Source organism: Zonotrichia leucophrys, unplaced genomic scaffold, assembly GCF_028769735.1.
Source record: "Zonotrichia leucophrys gambelii isolate GWCS_2022_RI unplaced genomic scaffold, RI_Zleu_2.0 Scaffold_410_45326, whole genome shotgun sequence".
Taxonomy (NCBI): Eukaryota; Metazoa; Chordata; class Aves; order Passeriformes; family Passerellidae; genus Zonotrichia; species Zonotrichia leucophrys.
In genome coordinates, this window is record NW_026992615.1 from 14,369 (window position 1) to 27,387 (window position 13,019).

At 48.6% G+C, this 13,019-nt stretch overlaps 1 protein-coding gene across 1 annotated transcript; it reads left to right on the forward strand.

The window, feature by feature from the left end:
• Positions 1-11,824: 11,824 nt before the first annotated feature.
• On the forward strand, positions 11,825-12,790 carry LOC135441664 (olfactory receptor 14C36-like). The gene has a single exon (XM_064701216.1). It carries the CDS (start codon positions 11,825-11,827, stop codon positions 12,788-12,790), a length of 966 nt encoding a protein of 321 aa, XP_064557286.1.
• The last annotated feature ends 229 nt before the right edge of the window (positions 12,791-13,019 follow it).

Sequence of the window (13,019 nt, forward strand, 5' to 3'; positions counted from 1 at the left end):
CCATTGTGGTGAGCAGATTTTCCAGAGGAAGAAGAGGGTAGCCTCTCTCGCCCAGAGGTTCTGTTCGGTGAGGAGACCTGCCTGTACCCAGCCACCTACAGCTTCCATTTGACGTGAGTATCTCTGCTTTCGGTAGAGCAGAAGCTCAAAAACAGACTCTGCCGTGAGTTCTGTTCCTTTTTGCCTTTGCATTTTTGGCTGCGCAGCCCCACAGACAGGAATTCATTGCGTTCTAGCTTTAGCTTTCTGCCGCGTGTTTCACTGTCTTTTGGAATTCGCGCCGGAGCGGGATCGCTCTCTGCCCTTCCCCCCCGGTTTGGCAGCGTGCTCAGCTCTCTACACGTGGTCGGGAGACTCTCTCTCTTTCTCTGTGCGGGGGAGGGGGGGCTCTCTTTCCACGTGGCCAGGGGATCTCTCTTGGTGCGGGGTCAGGAGTGTTCTCTGTACACGCGGCGCGGTGGAGTGGCCCCGGTTTCGGCTTGCCACGTGGAGTGGCTGCTCTCTGCTCCGCGGGGGAGCTGCATTCCACGGCGGCGGAGGCTTTGTTTCTGCCTCGGTTCGGCAGGGCGTGCCCTGCTGCTGCTGCCCGGGAATTTTAAAAGCAGTATATACAGCTGCATTGTGAAGCTTTTGTCTGCTCGTTATCGCTTTCTATCTGTGGTTTTTTTTAGAAATTGGTAGCTGATTTTAGCTTTGTTTTTGGCCAGGCGGGATTAAGTACTTTGCTTTTTACATCTAACATGGGTTCCAAACTTAGTATTGTACAAAAAGGAGTGTATTATAATATTGTTAGCATTTTAGTCAATGGTAATGTGAAATTCTCTAAAGGAAAATTGAAACAGTTTATAAGATGGCTTTTTCTGCAGTTCCCAAACATTTCCCCTGAAGAAATCCACAATATTCAATCCTGGGATAAAGTTGGGAATGAATTGATAACCTTAGGACAATCTGGCAAATCACCCTCAGCTAAATTTGTGTTCTGGAGTTTACAAATTCGAACAGCATTGCTCAAACAAAAGGAAATGGAGAAAAAGCCAAATGTAAAGCCATGTACCTCTGCTCACCCTGTTTCTCCCTCTCCTAGCTCCCCTGCTCTGAAACCCAGAGCACGTGTTAGCTTTCCGGAGAGCAGTGATGTCCAAAATGGCCCCCAGTCCCTAGGGGGTCCGCAAAATGGTAGATGCCACATGGCATCTTCCCAAACCTGGTCTTCTTCTTCCCAAAATTCTCTTAAGCATCCCAAAATTCCTGCCCCATCCCCCTCTCCTCCTGTTCCTCGTGACCCCTTCCCCCCTTCCCCCCCCTTTCCTGCAGTACCCTCGGCTCCGCCCCTCTACTCCTCCCAGGAGGCGTCTGCTGACGTTATGTCACCAGGCGTCCCCGCCCCCTGCCAGGCCCTTGACCCCGCCCCCTGTTTCCACGGTTTCCCTACCCCTTGCCGGCTCCCTGTCCCCGCCCCCTCCCCGGGTTCCCACGGTGGGGACACACCCACTGCCTGTCCCCAAACCTGTAGCTGTGATCCCAATGCTTCTGATTCCAGGGATACAGAGCAGAGGACAGCAGACCCAATGCACAGTGCCATGTTGTCACTAGCTCCTGTTACGTTTCAGCCTGCAGCTCAAGCCGGGGCAGCTCCAACTGCTAATTGGAGTTCCTTTGGACGACAATTGATTAAAGAGATCTGTAAATCTCATAAGGAATATGGTCCACACAGTCCATATTTCCGTGGCCTTTTAAATTCTGAATTGAGTAGGACTGTGGTAGTCCCACATGATTTAAAACAGCTTTTTTCCTGCCTCATGACCTCCACGGAATTCAAATTATGGGAATCAGCATTGAAACAACTGCTAAAAGATGCTCTCCCAGGCTTACAGGCTGATCCGAACACAGCGAAAGAAAACAGTGGTAACCCTATCACCATTGAGCACCTCTGTGGTGAGGGCCAGTGGTCTTCTCCCTCAGTCCAAGCTGCTGCAATTCCTGCAGAAACACTCGAGAAAGTAAAAGAAGCAGCTGAAAAAGCATTCTTTTCCCTCCAACCTGAGGGGCCTTTTGAGCCCTATATTAAAATTAAACAGCTACCATCAGAGCCTTTCTTGAAATTTGTAGAAAGGCTAACTAGAGCCATTGAAATACAGGTTAAAAAGAAAAATACTAGGGAAGCACATTTAGAAGAAATAGCGTTTACAAATGCAAATGAACAGTGTCGAGCGGCAATCCTGAGCCTTCCTATGGAACCTTCCCCTACACTAAAAGATATGCTTTTAGTCTGTAACAGGAAAGTGCCTCTGATGAGTGTGGCTGAAGACACCAGACCAAGGCTGCTGCCAAGACCACCTCAGCGTGTCGCTGTTGCCAGCCCTGCGCCTTTTCCCTCAGCACAGCAGTACCCTGGGCAGCAGCGGAGACCAGCAATGGTTGAGCCCACAAAACCATGCCTGCTTTGTAATAACCTAGGACACTGGAGTAACCAGTGCCCCCTGAAAAGGGAATTTGATGAATTTAGAAATGGCAGGAGAGGAGAACTACAAGCCCTCCCTGGGGGTCAACAACAAAAAAACGAAGAATAAAGCGCCAGCCTGCCAGGAGTGCAGACATAAAAGGAGCAGGCCAAGAGAATAAGGGTAGCAAAACAAATCAAGCGCGCGATAATATTAACATTTGTGTAAGTGAAGCAGGTGCTTCAAAGACCAAGTCTGCTAGTCCACTGTTGAAGGTGAAACAAAATAACCTTTGTTATGATTTAAGTGATCCTATATTAACCACTTCTTCTGTCAATGAGCCTTACAGGTTGCAGCTGACAGAGTCACTCCACCTGAAAGACACTGACTGGCATTTTGCCTCTGTAAATCCTGAACAGAAGGGTACTTGGAACCAAATTCGTTGTAAGTACATCATCATTGGGGACACCAAAAACACACCACAAGAGATCGAATTTGCTCCGGGAATGACAACATCAGGTCCCAAGCAATTTGTTCTCGGCTTGCACTGTTTCCACCCACCCCTGTTTCTTCCCAAGGGACAAATTGTTGCTCAAGCTATCCCTGTGCCATCTTTACCTGAAAATATCAAAAAACAAGGGCCCACAGTCGCCCAGGTCCAAGTTATTGGGAAAGAGAAACCCAAATTGTGGTGCAATGTCAGTGGGGGTGGGGAGTCTAAACGCATTGAGATGCTTGTAGACACAGGTGCAGACTGCACAGTGATTCCAGTACAAGACAGGCCAGCACATTGGCTATTACAAAATGTTGCTGGTCACCTTCGAGGTGTAGGAGGTCTGCAATTAGCAAGACAATCCAAAAGCATTATTCAATTCGAGGGTCCAAACGGACAATTAGCAAATATCCATCCATTTGTGTTAGATTATTCAGAACCTTTGTTAGGGAGAGATTTAATGGCCCAGTGGGGTGTCACAATTGATATTCCAGACTCTCCACAGCATTTTTGTGCAGCAGTCATTGAACAACAGCGCCCCACCCAAAAACTGAAGTGGAAAACAGACGAACCAGTTGATGTGAAACAGTGGCCACTCAGTAAACAAAAAATAAAGGTGCTTGAGGAGCTAGTACAAGAGCAACTAAGAAAGGGCCACATTGTGGAGACCATGTCCCCATGGAACTCTCCAGTGTTTGTCATCCAAAAAGCTGACAAAAAGAGGTGGCGACTCCTCTGTGACCTCCGACAAATTAATAATGTGAATTGAAGATATGGGTTCTCCCCAACCTGGTATGCCATCCCCAACAATGCTTCCCCAAGATTGGAAATTAGCTGTTATTGATATTAAAGATTGTTTTTTCCAAATCCCATTGCACCCTGATGATGCACCGCGTTTTGCATTCTCAGTCCCTTCTATCAATTTAGAAGCTCCTATGAAAAGGTACCATTGGACCGTTCTTCCTCAGGGATTAAAGGTATCTCCAGCTATCTGCCAGTGGTATGTCTCTTCCCTGCTTTCCCCAGTGTGTGCAGCCGCAGAGAAGGCCATCATCTATCATTATATGGATGATATCCTTGTGTGTGCCCCCAATGATGATCTACTCACACATGCGCTTGACCTAACAATCGATGCATTGATTGTTGCAGGGTTCGAGCTCCAGGAAAAGAAAATTCAAAAGATGCCACCTTGGAAGTATTTGGGCTTAGAAATTGGAAATAGGACCATTGTTCCTCAAAAACTAGAAATCAATCCAAGGATCAAGACCCTTGCGGATGTCCGCAAGTTGTGTGGGTCTTTGAATTGGGTAAGACCATGGCTTGGTCTGACTAATGAAGACCTTGCCCCTCTTTTCAATTTATTAAAAGGGGCAGAGGACCCAGGTGCTCCTAGGTCTATTACCCCAGAGGCACGGAAAGCTCTAGAAAAGGTTCAGATTGCAATGTCCACAAGACAGGCCCACCGATGCCGGCCTGACCTGCCATTCAAATTTATCATCCTAGGTAAGCTGCCACACCTCCATGGAATTATTTTCCAGTGGGAGGAAAAACAAACTCCTAAGGCAAAGGACACACCAAAAAAGGACCGGGACCAAAGGGACTCTCTCTTGATCATAGAATGGGTTTTCCTCAGTCATAAAAGGTCCAAGAGACTGACAAAGCCTCAGGAGGTGTTAGCGGAACTGATCCGGAAAGCAAGGACCCGGATCAGGGAGTTAGCAGGATGTGATTTTAAGTGCATTCACATTCCAGTTGAGTTAAAATCAGGTCAAAATACTATGAAAATACTGGAACAATTGTTTCAAGAAAATGAAGTGTTGCAGTTTGCTCTGGATTCCTACTCAGGACAAATTTCGGTAGCGCGGCCCGCTCACAAATTGTTTGAACAAGATGTTCAATTTACTTTAAAATTAAGAACTGCTCTAAGTAGGAGACCTTTAAAAAGGGCTCTAACTGTCTTTACAGATGCGTCCGGGAGGTCCCACAAGTCCGTTATGACTTGGAAGGATCCTCAAACCCAGCAGTGGGAGACGGACATTGCTGAGGTGGAAGGTTCACCTCAGGTTGCTGAATTGGCTGCGGTTGTTAGGGCTTTTAAAAGGTTCTCAGAACCATTTAATCTGATTACAGACTCTGCATACGTGGCAGGAGTAGTATCCAGAGCAGATCAAGCAATACTGCAAGATGTATCTAACATCACACTTTTTGAATTGCTTTCCAAACTGGTGAAGTTAGTCACTCACCGAGAGCAACCATTTTATGTGATGCATGTCAGGTCACACACTGACTTGCCAGGGTTTATCGCTGAAGGCAACAGAAGGGCAGATGCTCTTGCTGCGCCTGCAGTGATGGCCACTCTCCCAAATGTTTTTGAACAGGCAAAAATCAGCCACCAGCTTTTCCACCAAAATGCACCTGGCCTGGTTCGTCAGTTTGACATCACTCGAGAACAGGCCAAAGCGATTGTGGCCACGTGCCCAAATTGCCAACAACATGCACTCCTTACAGTGAGTACGGGAGCAAACCCAAGGGGACTGAACAGTTGTGAACTGTGGCAAACAGATGTAACACACATACAGGCTTTTGGACGGCAGAAATATGTTCATGTTAGTGTAGATGCCTTTTCTGGAGCGGTCTATGCTTCTGCCCACACAGGAGAATCATCTAATGATGCTATTAAGCACCTCTTGCAGGCTTTTTCTTTCATGGGCATCCCTAAGGAGCTGAAAACTGATAATGGGCCCGCTTATAAATCCAAGGAATTCGGGAGCTTCCTGCAGCAATGGGGAGTAGAGCATAAAACTGGCATCCCCTACTCCCCTACAGGTCAAGCCATTGTAGAAAGAACTCACCGTGATATTAAAAGGGTCCTGGACCAGCAACAACAGGTTCTGAAAGTAGAACCTCCCCACATCCGGTTATCCAGGGCACTATTCAAAATCAATTTTCTGAATTGTTCTTTTGACAGCCTGAACCCACCCATCCTACACCACTTTGGGGGGAGCAGTCACAAGTCGATAAAAGAAAAACCTCCGGTTTTAGTAAAAGACCCTGAGACTTGGAAAATGGTGGGACCTTACAAATTGGTTACTTGGGGACGTGGATACGCCTGTGTGTCCACCCCCTCTGGTTTAAGGTGGGTTCCTTCCAAATGGGTAAAGCCCTATGTACCCAAAGTCTCAGAGAAATCTGCAGAAGCACCCCAGGATGCTCATCCTGCCTGGAGAAGAAAACACTGTACGCGTTCTCTGGAGGAAATTCCATTTAAGCCTCCTATCTGGAATAGTTTGTAATTTATGTCTGTCTCAAGTTCCTTGTACCAGTTTAGATCCCACTGTTCGTGTGTAGCCTCGAGACGCCATGAGACCGAGCCTGCTTCTCGTCCTACTCGTGATCATCCCACCTGCGATCTCCTACCGCAGCGCAAACCACGTATGGACTGCCTCGATAAAGGTTCTCAGACATCAACAGAGAAACTGACAACGAGCTGAATGGACTGTTCAAAGGCTGGGGACTCGCGGGCTGGTTGGGATCTATTCTGAAAACTGTGTTTTTAGTGCTGTTTATTTTAGTTATATTTATTGTAGTTGTTAGCATTGGTTTTTGGACTAATCAAACGCATGGTTCTCAAGTTAATCTCAAGCTCATCTCCCCCTCCTGAGGTCTACCATTTGGAAGCCCTCAGTGCTCCAGTGGATGACCTAGAGGCCTCAGTGGAAAACACTGACCCTCCTGTAGAAGAAGAACCGATTTACCAACCATGGTTTGGCAATCATTCTGCACCATAAACACAGTCCTCTTCTTTTTAAACAAAACTAGGGGGAGATGTTGCAGTGTGTTGCAATGTCCTGTTTTAAACTTCCGGTCCCTTCCCAGGTGTGCCTATACCTTCTCCCTTCCCCCTCGCCCCTCGCTGAGTGTGCCCTGTCAATCAGGCTAACATACCAGCAAGGCGTCGTGTGATTGGTCCCTCAGGCCTGGGGGACATTGGCCCGTATAGGTGTCCCTAGTCCCTTGAGACCCTGCCCCTTCACCTGGTTGGTAGCTCACCTGTCCCCTCCCCTTCCCCTGCCCGGAGCTTAAAAGGTTAATGAGACCATGCGGCCTCCATTCTGTTAGCAGCAGTTGCCCGGTGCAGACATCTCTGTAACCATGGAATAAACATCTGGCAACCTTCCAGCAGAATCCTCCCTTCCTTCTCTTCACCATCGCCAGAAGCTCTCTCTCCTGAGGTAAACGGAGTCCTGACAAGCCTGGACTTGCGCCTGTGCCCCGCTGCACTCTCCAGCAGCCAAGGTACCTCTGGGGTAAAACACCACAGTGCTGCCTTTGGCCCAGCAGCGAGGGTCAGAACTGGCCCAGGCACCATCTAACTGGTTATATTGGGATACATATTCCAATAAGGGTGAGCTTGAGAAGTCCCCATAAGCCTTTAGTGTTGTTATGCTATGTTGTCCAAGTTCTACTCCCCTATTGGTTTATTGGTTACTAATTTCTTCTATATGTTATTGTTCTAGTTTTCAAGCCCCAAGTATCTATGTTGTTGCTTCCCCCTTGACTTAGGTATTAGGATCCTGCACCTTGCACTGTGCTGGAATTCTCCATGTTTATTGTTTTTCAACCTGTTATTAAAGTTCCTTTTAAACAACCCCATTGATCCTGCTCCTTTGCATTTTCACCACCCTCGCCCTGAAGTCAGGGAACCAGAGAGGTTTATTGCAGCCACCTTCATTCGGGCATTTGGCGCCCGAAGAGGGACCATAACGTTCAGGGCTCCCTGTGTCAGTCATGTCAGCTGGGGTTAGCTGATGGATAGGTCAGAGCTCCCCGGGATTTTGGATTGTGCCAGGCCTGGTGGATTCATTGTTGCTTCAAGGGACCTTGGCCAGGATCAGCAGGGACAATGACGGTTTCACCTGCATAGGATTGCAGGATTTGGGGAAATGCAAGACATTCATTGCCCATTTAGTCACTGTGTTTTTACAGTATGCACCCATGTCCCACAATTAATTGGGAGTGTTCCAGTGGCTCTTCCCCAAAAGGCAGAGAAAGAGAAAAATGGACAGCCAGATGTTCAAAGTAGAAAGCAGCCTATATGGATGCTTTAATTCTCACTGATCATGACAAAGTATTTTCAAAGAACAAATTAAAATCAATTATGAGGTGGATCATTAACAATTTTCCACATGCCTCTGCTGATGAAATTCATACCACTGAATTCTGGGATTCAATGGGAGTTAAACTGTACAATTTTTCATCAAAACGGACCCCATTGCATCCCAAATGCTCCCCATCTTCCACACCACCCTGAGTCACTCCAAACTCAGGACCTCCGCTCAAACCTGCCTTTCTCAGACCTTCCACGATGGTCCAAGATGGCAATGGCCACGCGGTCTTGGAGCATCATGCCCTGGAGACTCAAGATGGAAGGAGCCTGAATGTGGCTTGGGAGCCCGACCATCCTGCCTCCATCTTGGGTCCTCCACTTCCTGCTACCACAACCTTCTCTTCCGCCTTGAACGACCTCCAGACTCCACGCCCACAACTGCGGGTCACACCCCCACGGTCAATCCACTGTCAATACCTCCAGAACTCCACCCTTGAAGTCGGCCATCCTAAATCAAGGCCTTTCCTCCCAACCCCTGACAAAATGCAGTGCCCTTTGCCTCACTGTCTGGCAACAATATAACCCACATGGTCAAGTATATTAAGGCCAGCTGTCACACTATTTCTAATCCAAATGTTTCTGTTCCAAGTTATTCTTCCTCCCCAGAAGAGAGTTTCAATTCCCCAGAGCCACCTTGCCCCTCAACCACAGAAGATCCCTAGGAAAGGATTTGGAAAGAAACACTTAAGAAAGGAGACTGGCAAATAGTCTAAAAACTCCTCGTTGCCCCTGCATGTTATGAAAGAAGGGGCAGAATCCCAGGTATCAGCCACCGGTTTGAGGGGAAATCAAGGGTCTGTGCAGGGCAGCTAAAGATCATAGGAAGGACTTACCTTGTTTTAATGGCCTAATGAGTGCCATGTTTACAGCATATGTCTCAACCTCCTATGATTTAAAATATATTATGACCATGTTGTTGTCACCTGCACAATACACCCTGTGGGAAGGAGGATGGAAAGGGATGGAAGTGTATACTAAATCAATTAATAGCAATGACTATGTTAATAATGAGGCAAGGGCAGAATTGACAATCAACCATCTAGCTGGAGAGGGACAACACAGCCTACCAGATGATCAAGCAGCAGGTATCCCCAGAAAAGTATTGGGTGATATCAAAGAGATGGCTTTGAAAGCTTTAATCCAGGTATTGGATTGGTAGCACCCCCAATTTGGACTGCCTTGGGTGGCTGCAGCTAAAGCTTTAGGACAATTAGTCCATCTTGGGTGCCTGTTAAGTAAGCAAACCAGTGCTACCTCCCTCACATTGAGTGGCCTGCTCTCAGACATAGAGACCATCAGACATGCCACCTTGCAGAACAGCGATAAACTTTTTACTCTGAGCACATGGGCATGGCTGTGTAGAATCTGAGGGCATGTGTTGCATGAACCTCTCCAGCCACAGTGAGTCAATCCAAAAGAGCATTCAAGTATTGAAGGAAGGGCTCAAGAAGCTTCAAGTGGAAAACAAAGACTGGTTCAATAAACTCTTCCAATCCAAGGGACTAAAAGGTTGGATGATGTCTAGCTAAAACAGGACATTTAACTCTCTTCGTGGTTGTTCTTGTATTGTTAATTTTCCCATGTGTTTTGGATGCTTTTTGAAAGTCTTGAAAAATTCTTCCAGTTCCATCTTTGCTGTAAAACAGAAAGGGGGAGGATACCCAACACAGGCTCCTTATGGACTGCTTGGAGGAGAGCACGGGAGGCCAGGAAAGCACAAAAACCTCTCAGATAGTCAGTGTGGGAAGGAAACACCTTAAAAGTACCTAAAAGTATTCTTAAATCCATAAAGTACATTAAAAACCTTGAGTATCTCAAGGTGTTAATGAGCCCTACTGAGTGTCAGTACAAAGCTCTCTAAGGACTAATTAAAGCAGATAATTGAGGCCATGATTGCATAAACTTATCACAGAGTTTTTATCAAAAGGGAAACACCAAGTACCTTAAAATAACTGAAGTACCCTGAAGTAGTAATGAGCCCCAATGAGTGTTGTTACTGACAAAGCCTCTCCAGGGACTAATTAAAGCAGATAATTGGTGGCCATGATTGCACAAAGCTCTCAGAGACTCCAAGGCAAAAGCCAAGCCCAATGTTCTTTGAAAAACCTGCAGTCCCTACAGGGAGCATTCAGGAGCCCCCAGGGCCATTGCTGAGCAAGGCTCTCCAGGGACTCCTTCCAGCAGATCCTTGAGGCCACTGGGATGTGGGCTAGGGGGGGATGCTGAGGGCAGGACAAGGGGCTGACAGTGCCCAGCCTGGCTGGGGCTGTGCCAGGAGGCCCCAGGGCCTCAGGACAAGGTGTCTCCTCACAGCCCTTGGTGGCACAGACCCTGCTGTGCCCCAGGGCACCAAGACTTGGCTTCTCTTTGTCCCCACCTGTCATCACTGCCTCCAGCTCTCTGCTCTGCCTGGGGACATTTTCTCAGTCGTGTCCTTCAGTGGGACCCATTACAAGTCCAAGAAACTTTAGAGTCGGATCCTGCCTTGGAGTTCTGCAGAGGTTTCTTCAGCTCCCTCTCAGGGACTGATGTTCAGGGCCTCAGCACAAAGCCCCAGAGGCTCATTAAAGTCCTTGTGCTGTGTCTGTGCTGCTGAGCTGGGCTGGGCTCCTGGCACAGAGGCAGCTCCTGGTAACCAAGAAGAGCTTCAAAAGCACATTTCTCTTGATGAGCAGCACTTCTGCCAGCCCAGCAGGGCTGGGGCACTGCCTGCAGCCACCCTGGGCACAGCACAGAGGCACAGAGAGCTTCAATCAGTCAGGGCTGGGAAGGTGCTGAGAAGTGCCTGGGGCAGAATCACTGCCAGCCCTTGGCACAGGAACCTCTGGCTGCAGGACAATGCAGCTGCAGCTCCTGGAGCCATCTCCTGAAGCTGGAACATCCCAATGCCTACAGACCCTGTGAGTACATTGTCTGACTGTCTCTTGTGCAGAGCAGTCAGGGGTGCCCAGGGCTGTCGTGCAGAGCAGGGTCCTGCAGCCCAGGGCACTGTGCTGGGGCAGGGACTCTGCTGCCTGCAAGGGACAGCTCTCAGCCAGCCCTGGCAGCTGCTCCCAGCACTGGGGGACAAGGTCTGGGTGGGAGGAGACAGCTGGTCAGGCTTGGAAGTGTTCTCCTTTTGAGGGGTGGATGCTGCATTGTTCAGGATTGCTCCCAGCATGGCATTAAAGTGGAGAACATTTGCAAATAGTATATACAGGGAGAACAGCAAGACAAGGGCTGCCTCAAAGAGAAAATCCTGCTTTTTATTCTACTACTCTGGGTTACCTAGATGGGAAGTTGCACATAGACATTAATCTCTCAGATCACATTTAGAAAAAAAAAAGTTATCTCAGATGTGAATAAACCAGACGCTGACGAAAATCACCACAGGGCCCCTCACAGGCAGCATCTGTGTCGCTTTTCTAGGCTCCTCAGGGTTGCTCTGACATTGCCATCAGAACCGGCAGAGCCAGAGCTGGCCCTGGGCAGTGCCAGAGCTGGGAGGGGTCTGCAGGGCAGAGCTGAGCCCCCAGGGCTGGGCTGGGCTCTGGCAGCACTGGCAGGGCCCAGCCCTGGGCACAGGGAAGCAGCTGCTGGCAGGGACAGCTCCAGGCAGCAGAGCCCTGGGCAGGCAGAGGGGGGAAAGTGCCCCCAGGCTGTGCTGGGATATTTAAAGTCCTCTCCAAACACAAGTATTCCATGATTACTTTTCTTACAGAACCCCATGCAAGGACAGCAGAAATGTCCAACAGCAGCTCCATCAGGCACTTCCTCCTGCTGGCATTGGCAGACACGTGGCAGCTGCAGCTCCTGCACTTCTGCCTCTTGCTGGGCATCTCCCTGGCTGCCCTCCTGGGTAACGGCCTCATCATCAGCGCCGTAGCCTGCGGCCACCACCTGCACACGCCCATGTTCTTCTTCCTGCTCAACCTGGCCCTCACTGACCTGGGCTCCATCTGCACCACTGTCCCCAAAGCCATGCACAATTCCCTCTGGGACACCAGGAACATCTCCTACTCAGGATGTGCTGCTCAGGTCTTCCTGATTTTCTTCTTCATTGCAGCAGAACTTTGCCTCCTGACCATCATGTGCTATGACCGCTATGTGTCCATCTGCAAACCCCTGCACTACGGGACCCTCTTGGGCAGCAGAGCTTGTGCCCACATGGCAGCAGCTGCCTGGGCCAGTGCCTTTCTCAATGCTCTCATGCACACAACCAATACATTTTCCCTGCCTCTGTGCCATGGCAATGCCGTGGGCCAGTTCTTCTGTGAAGTCCCACAAATCCTCAAGCTCTCTTGCTCACAATCCAACCTCAGGGAACGTGGGCTAATTGCTGTTAGTGTGTGTTTAGCATTTGGCTGTTTTGTGTTCATGGTTTTCTCTTATGTGCAGATCTTCAGGGCCGTGCTGAGGATTCTCTCTAAACAGGGACGGCACAAAGCCTTTTCCACCTGCCTCCCTCACCTGGCTGTGATCTCTCTATTCATGAGCACCTCATTTTTTACCTACCTAAAGCCCCCCTCCATGTCCTCTCCATCCCTGGATCTGGCCCTGTCAGTTCTGTACTCGGTGGTCCCTCCAGTCCTGAACCCCCTCATCTACAGCCTGAGGAACCAGGAGCTCAAGGCTGAATTGTGGGGACTGATGACTGGATGGTTTCACAAAACATTAAACTTCTGGCCAATTTCTGCAACTCACTTGTAATAAAAGCCATCTTTGATACCCATTTTTGGTTTCATTTTGGAGGTTCTTTACTGTTGTTTTTATTTTTTTCACATTTACACAGAGAAATGACACTTTTTCTGCTATTTCTCATTTTATTTCTCTCCATCTTCCCCGTGGTCACAGACTGTGCCAATGAGGAGCTATTCCCTTGGTGGGTTTTTAAGGAACTAAAGGAACTCCCAGCCAAGTTTTCTGCAGAGATGCCTTT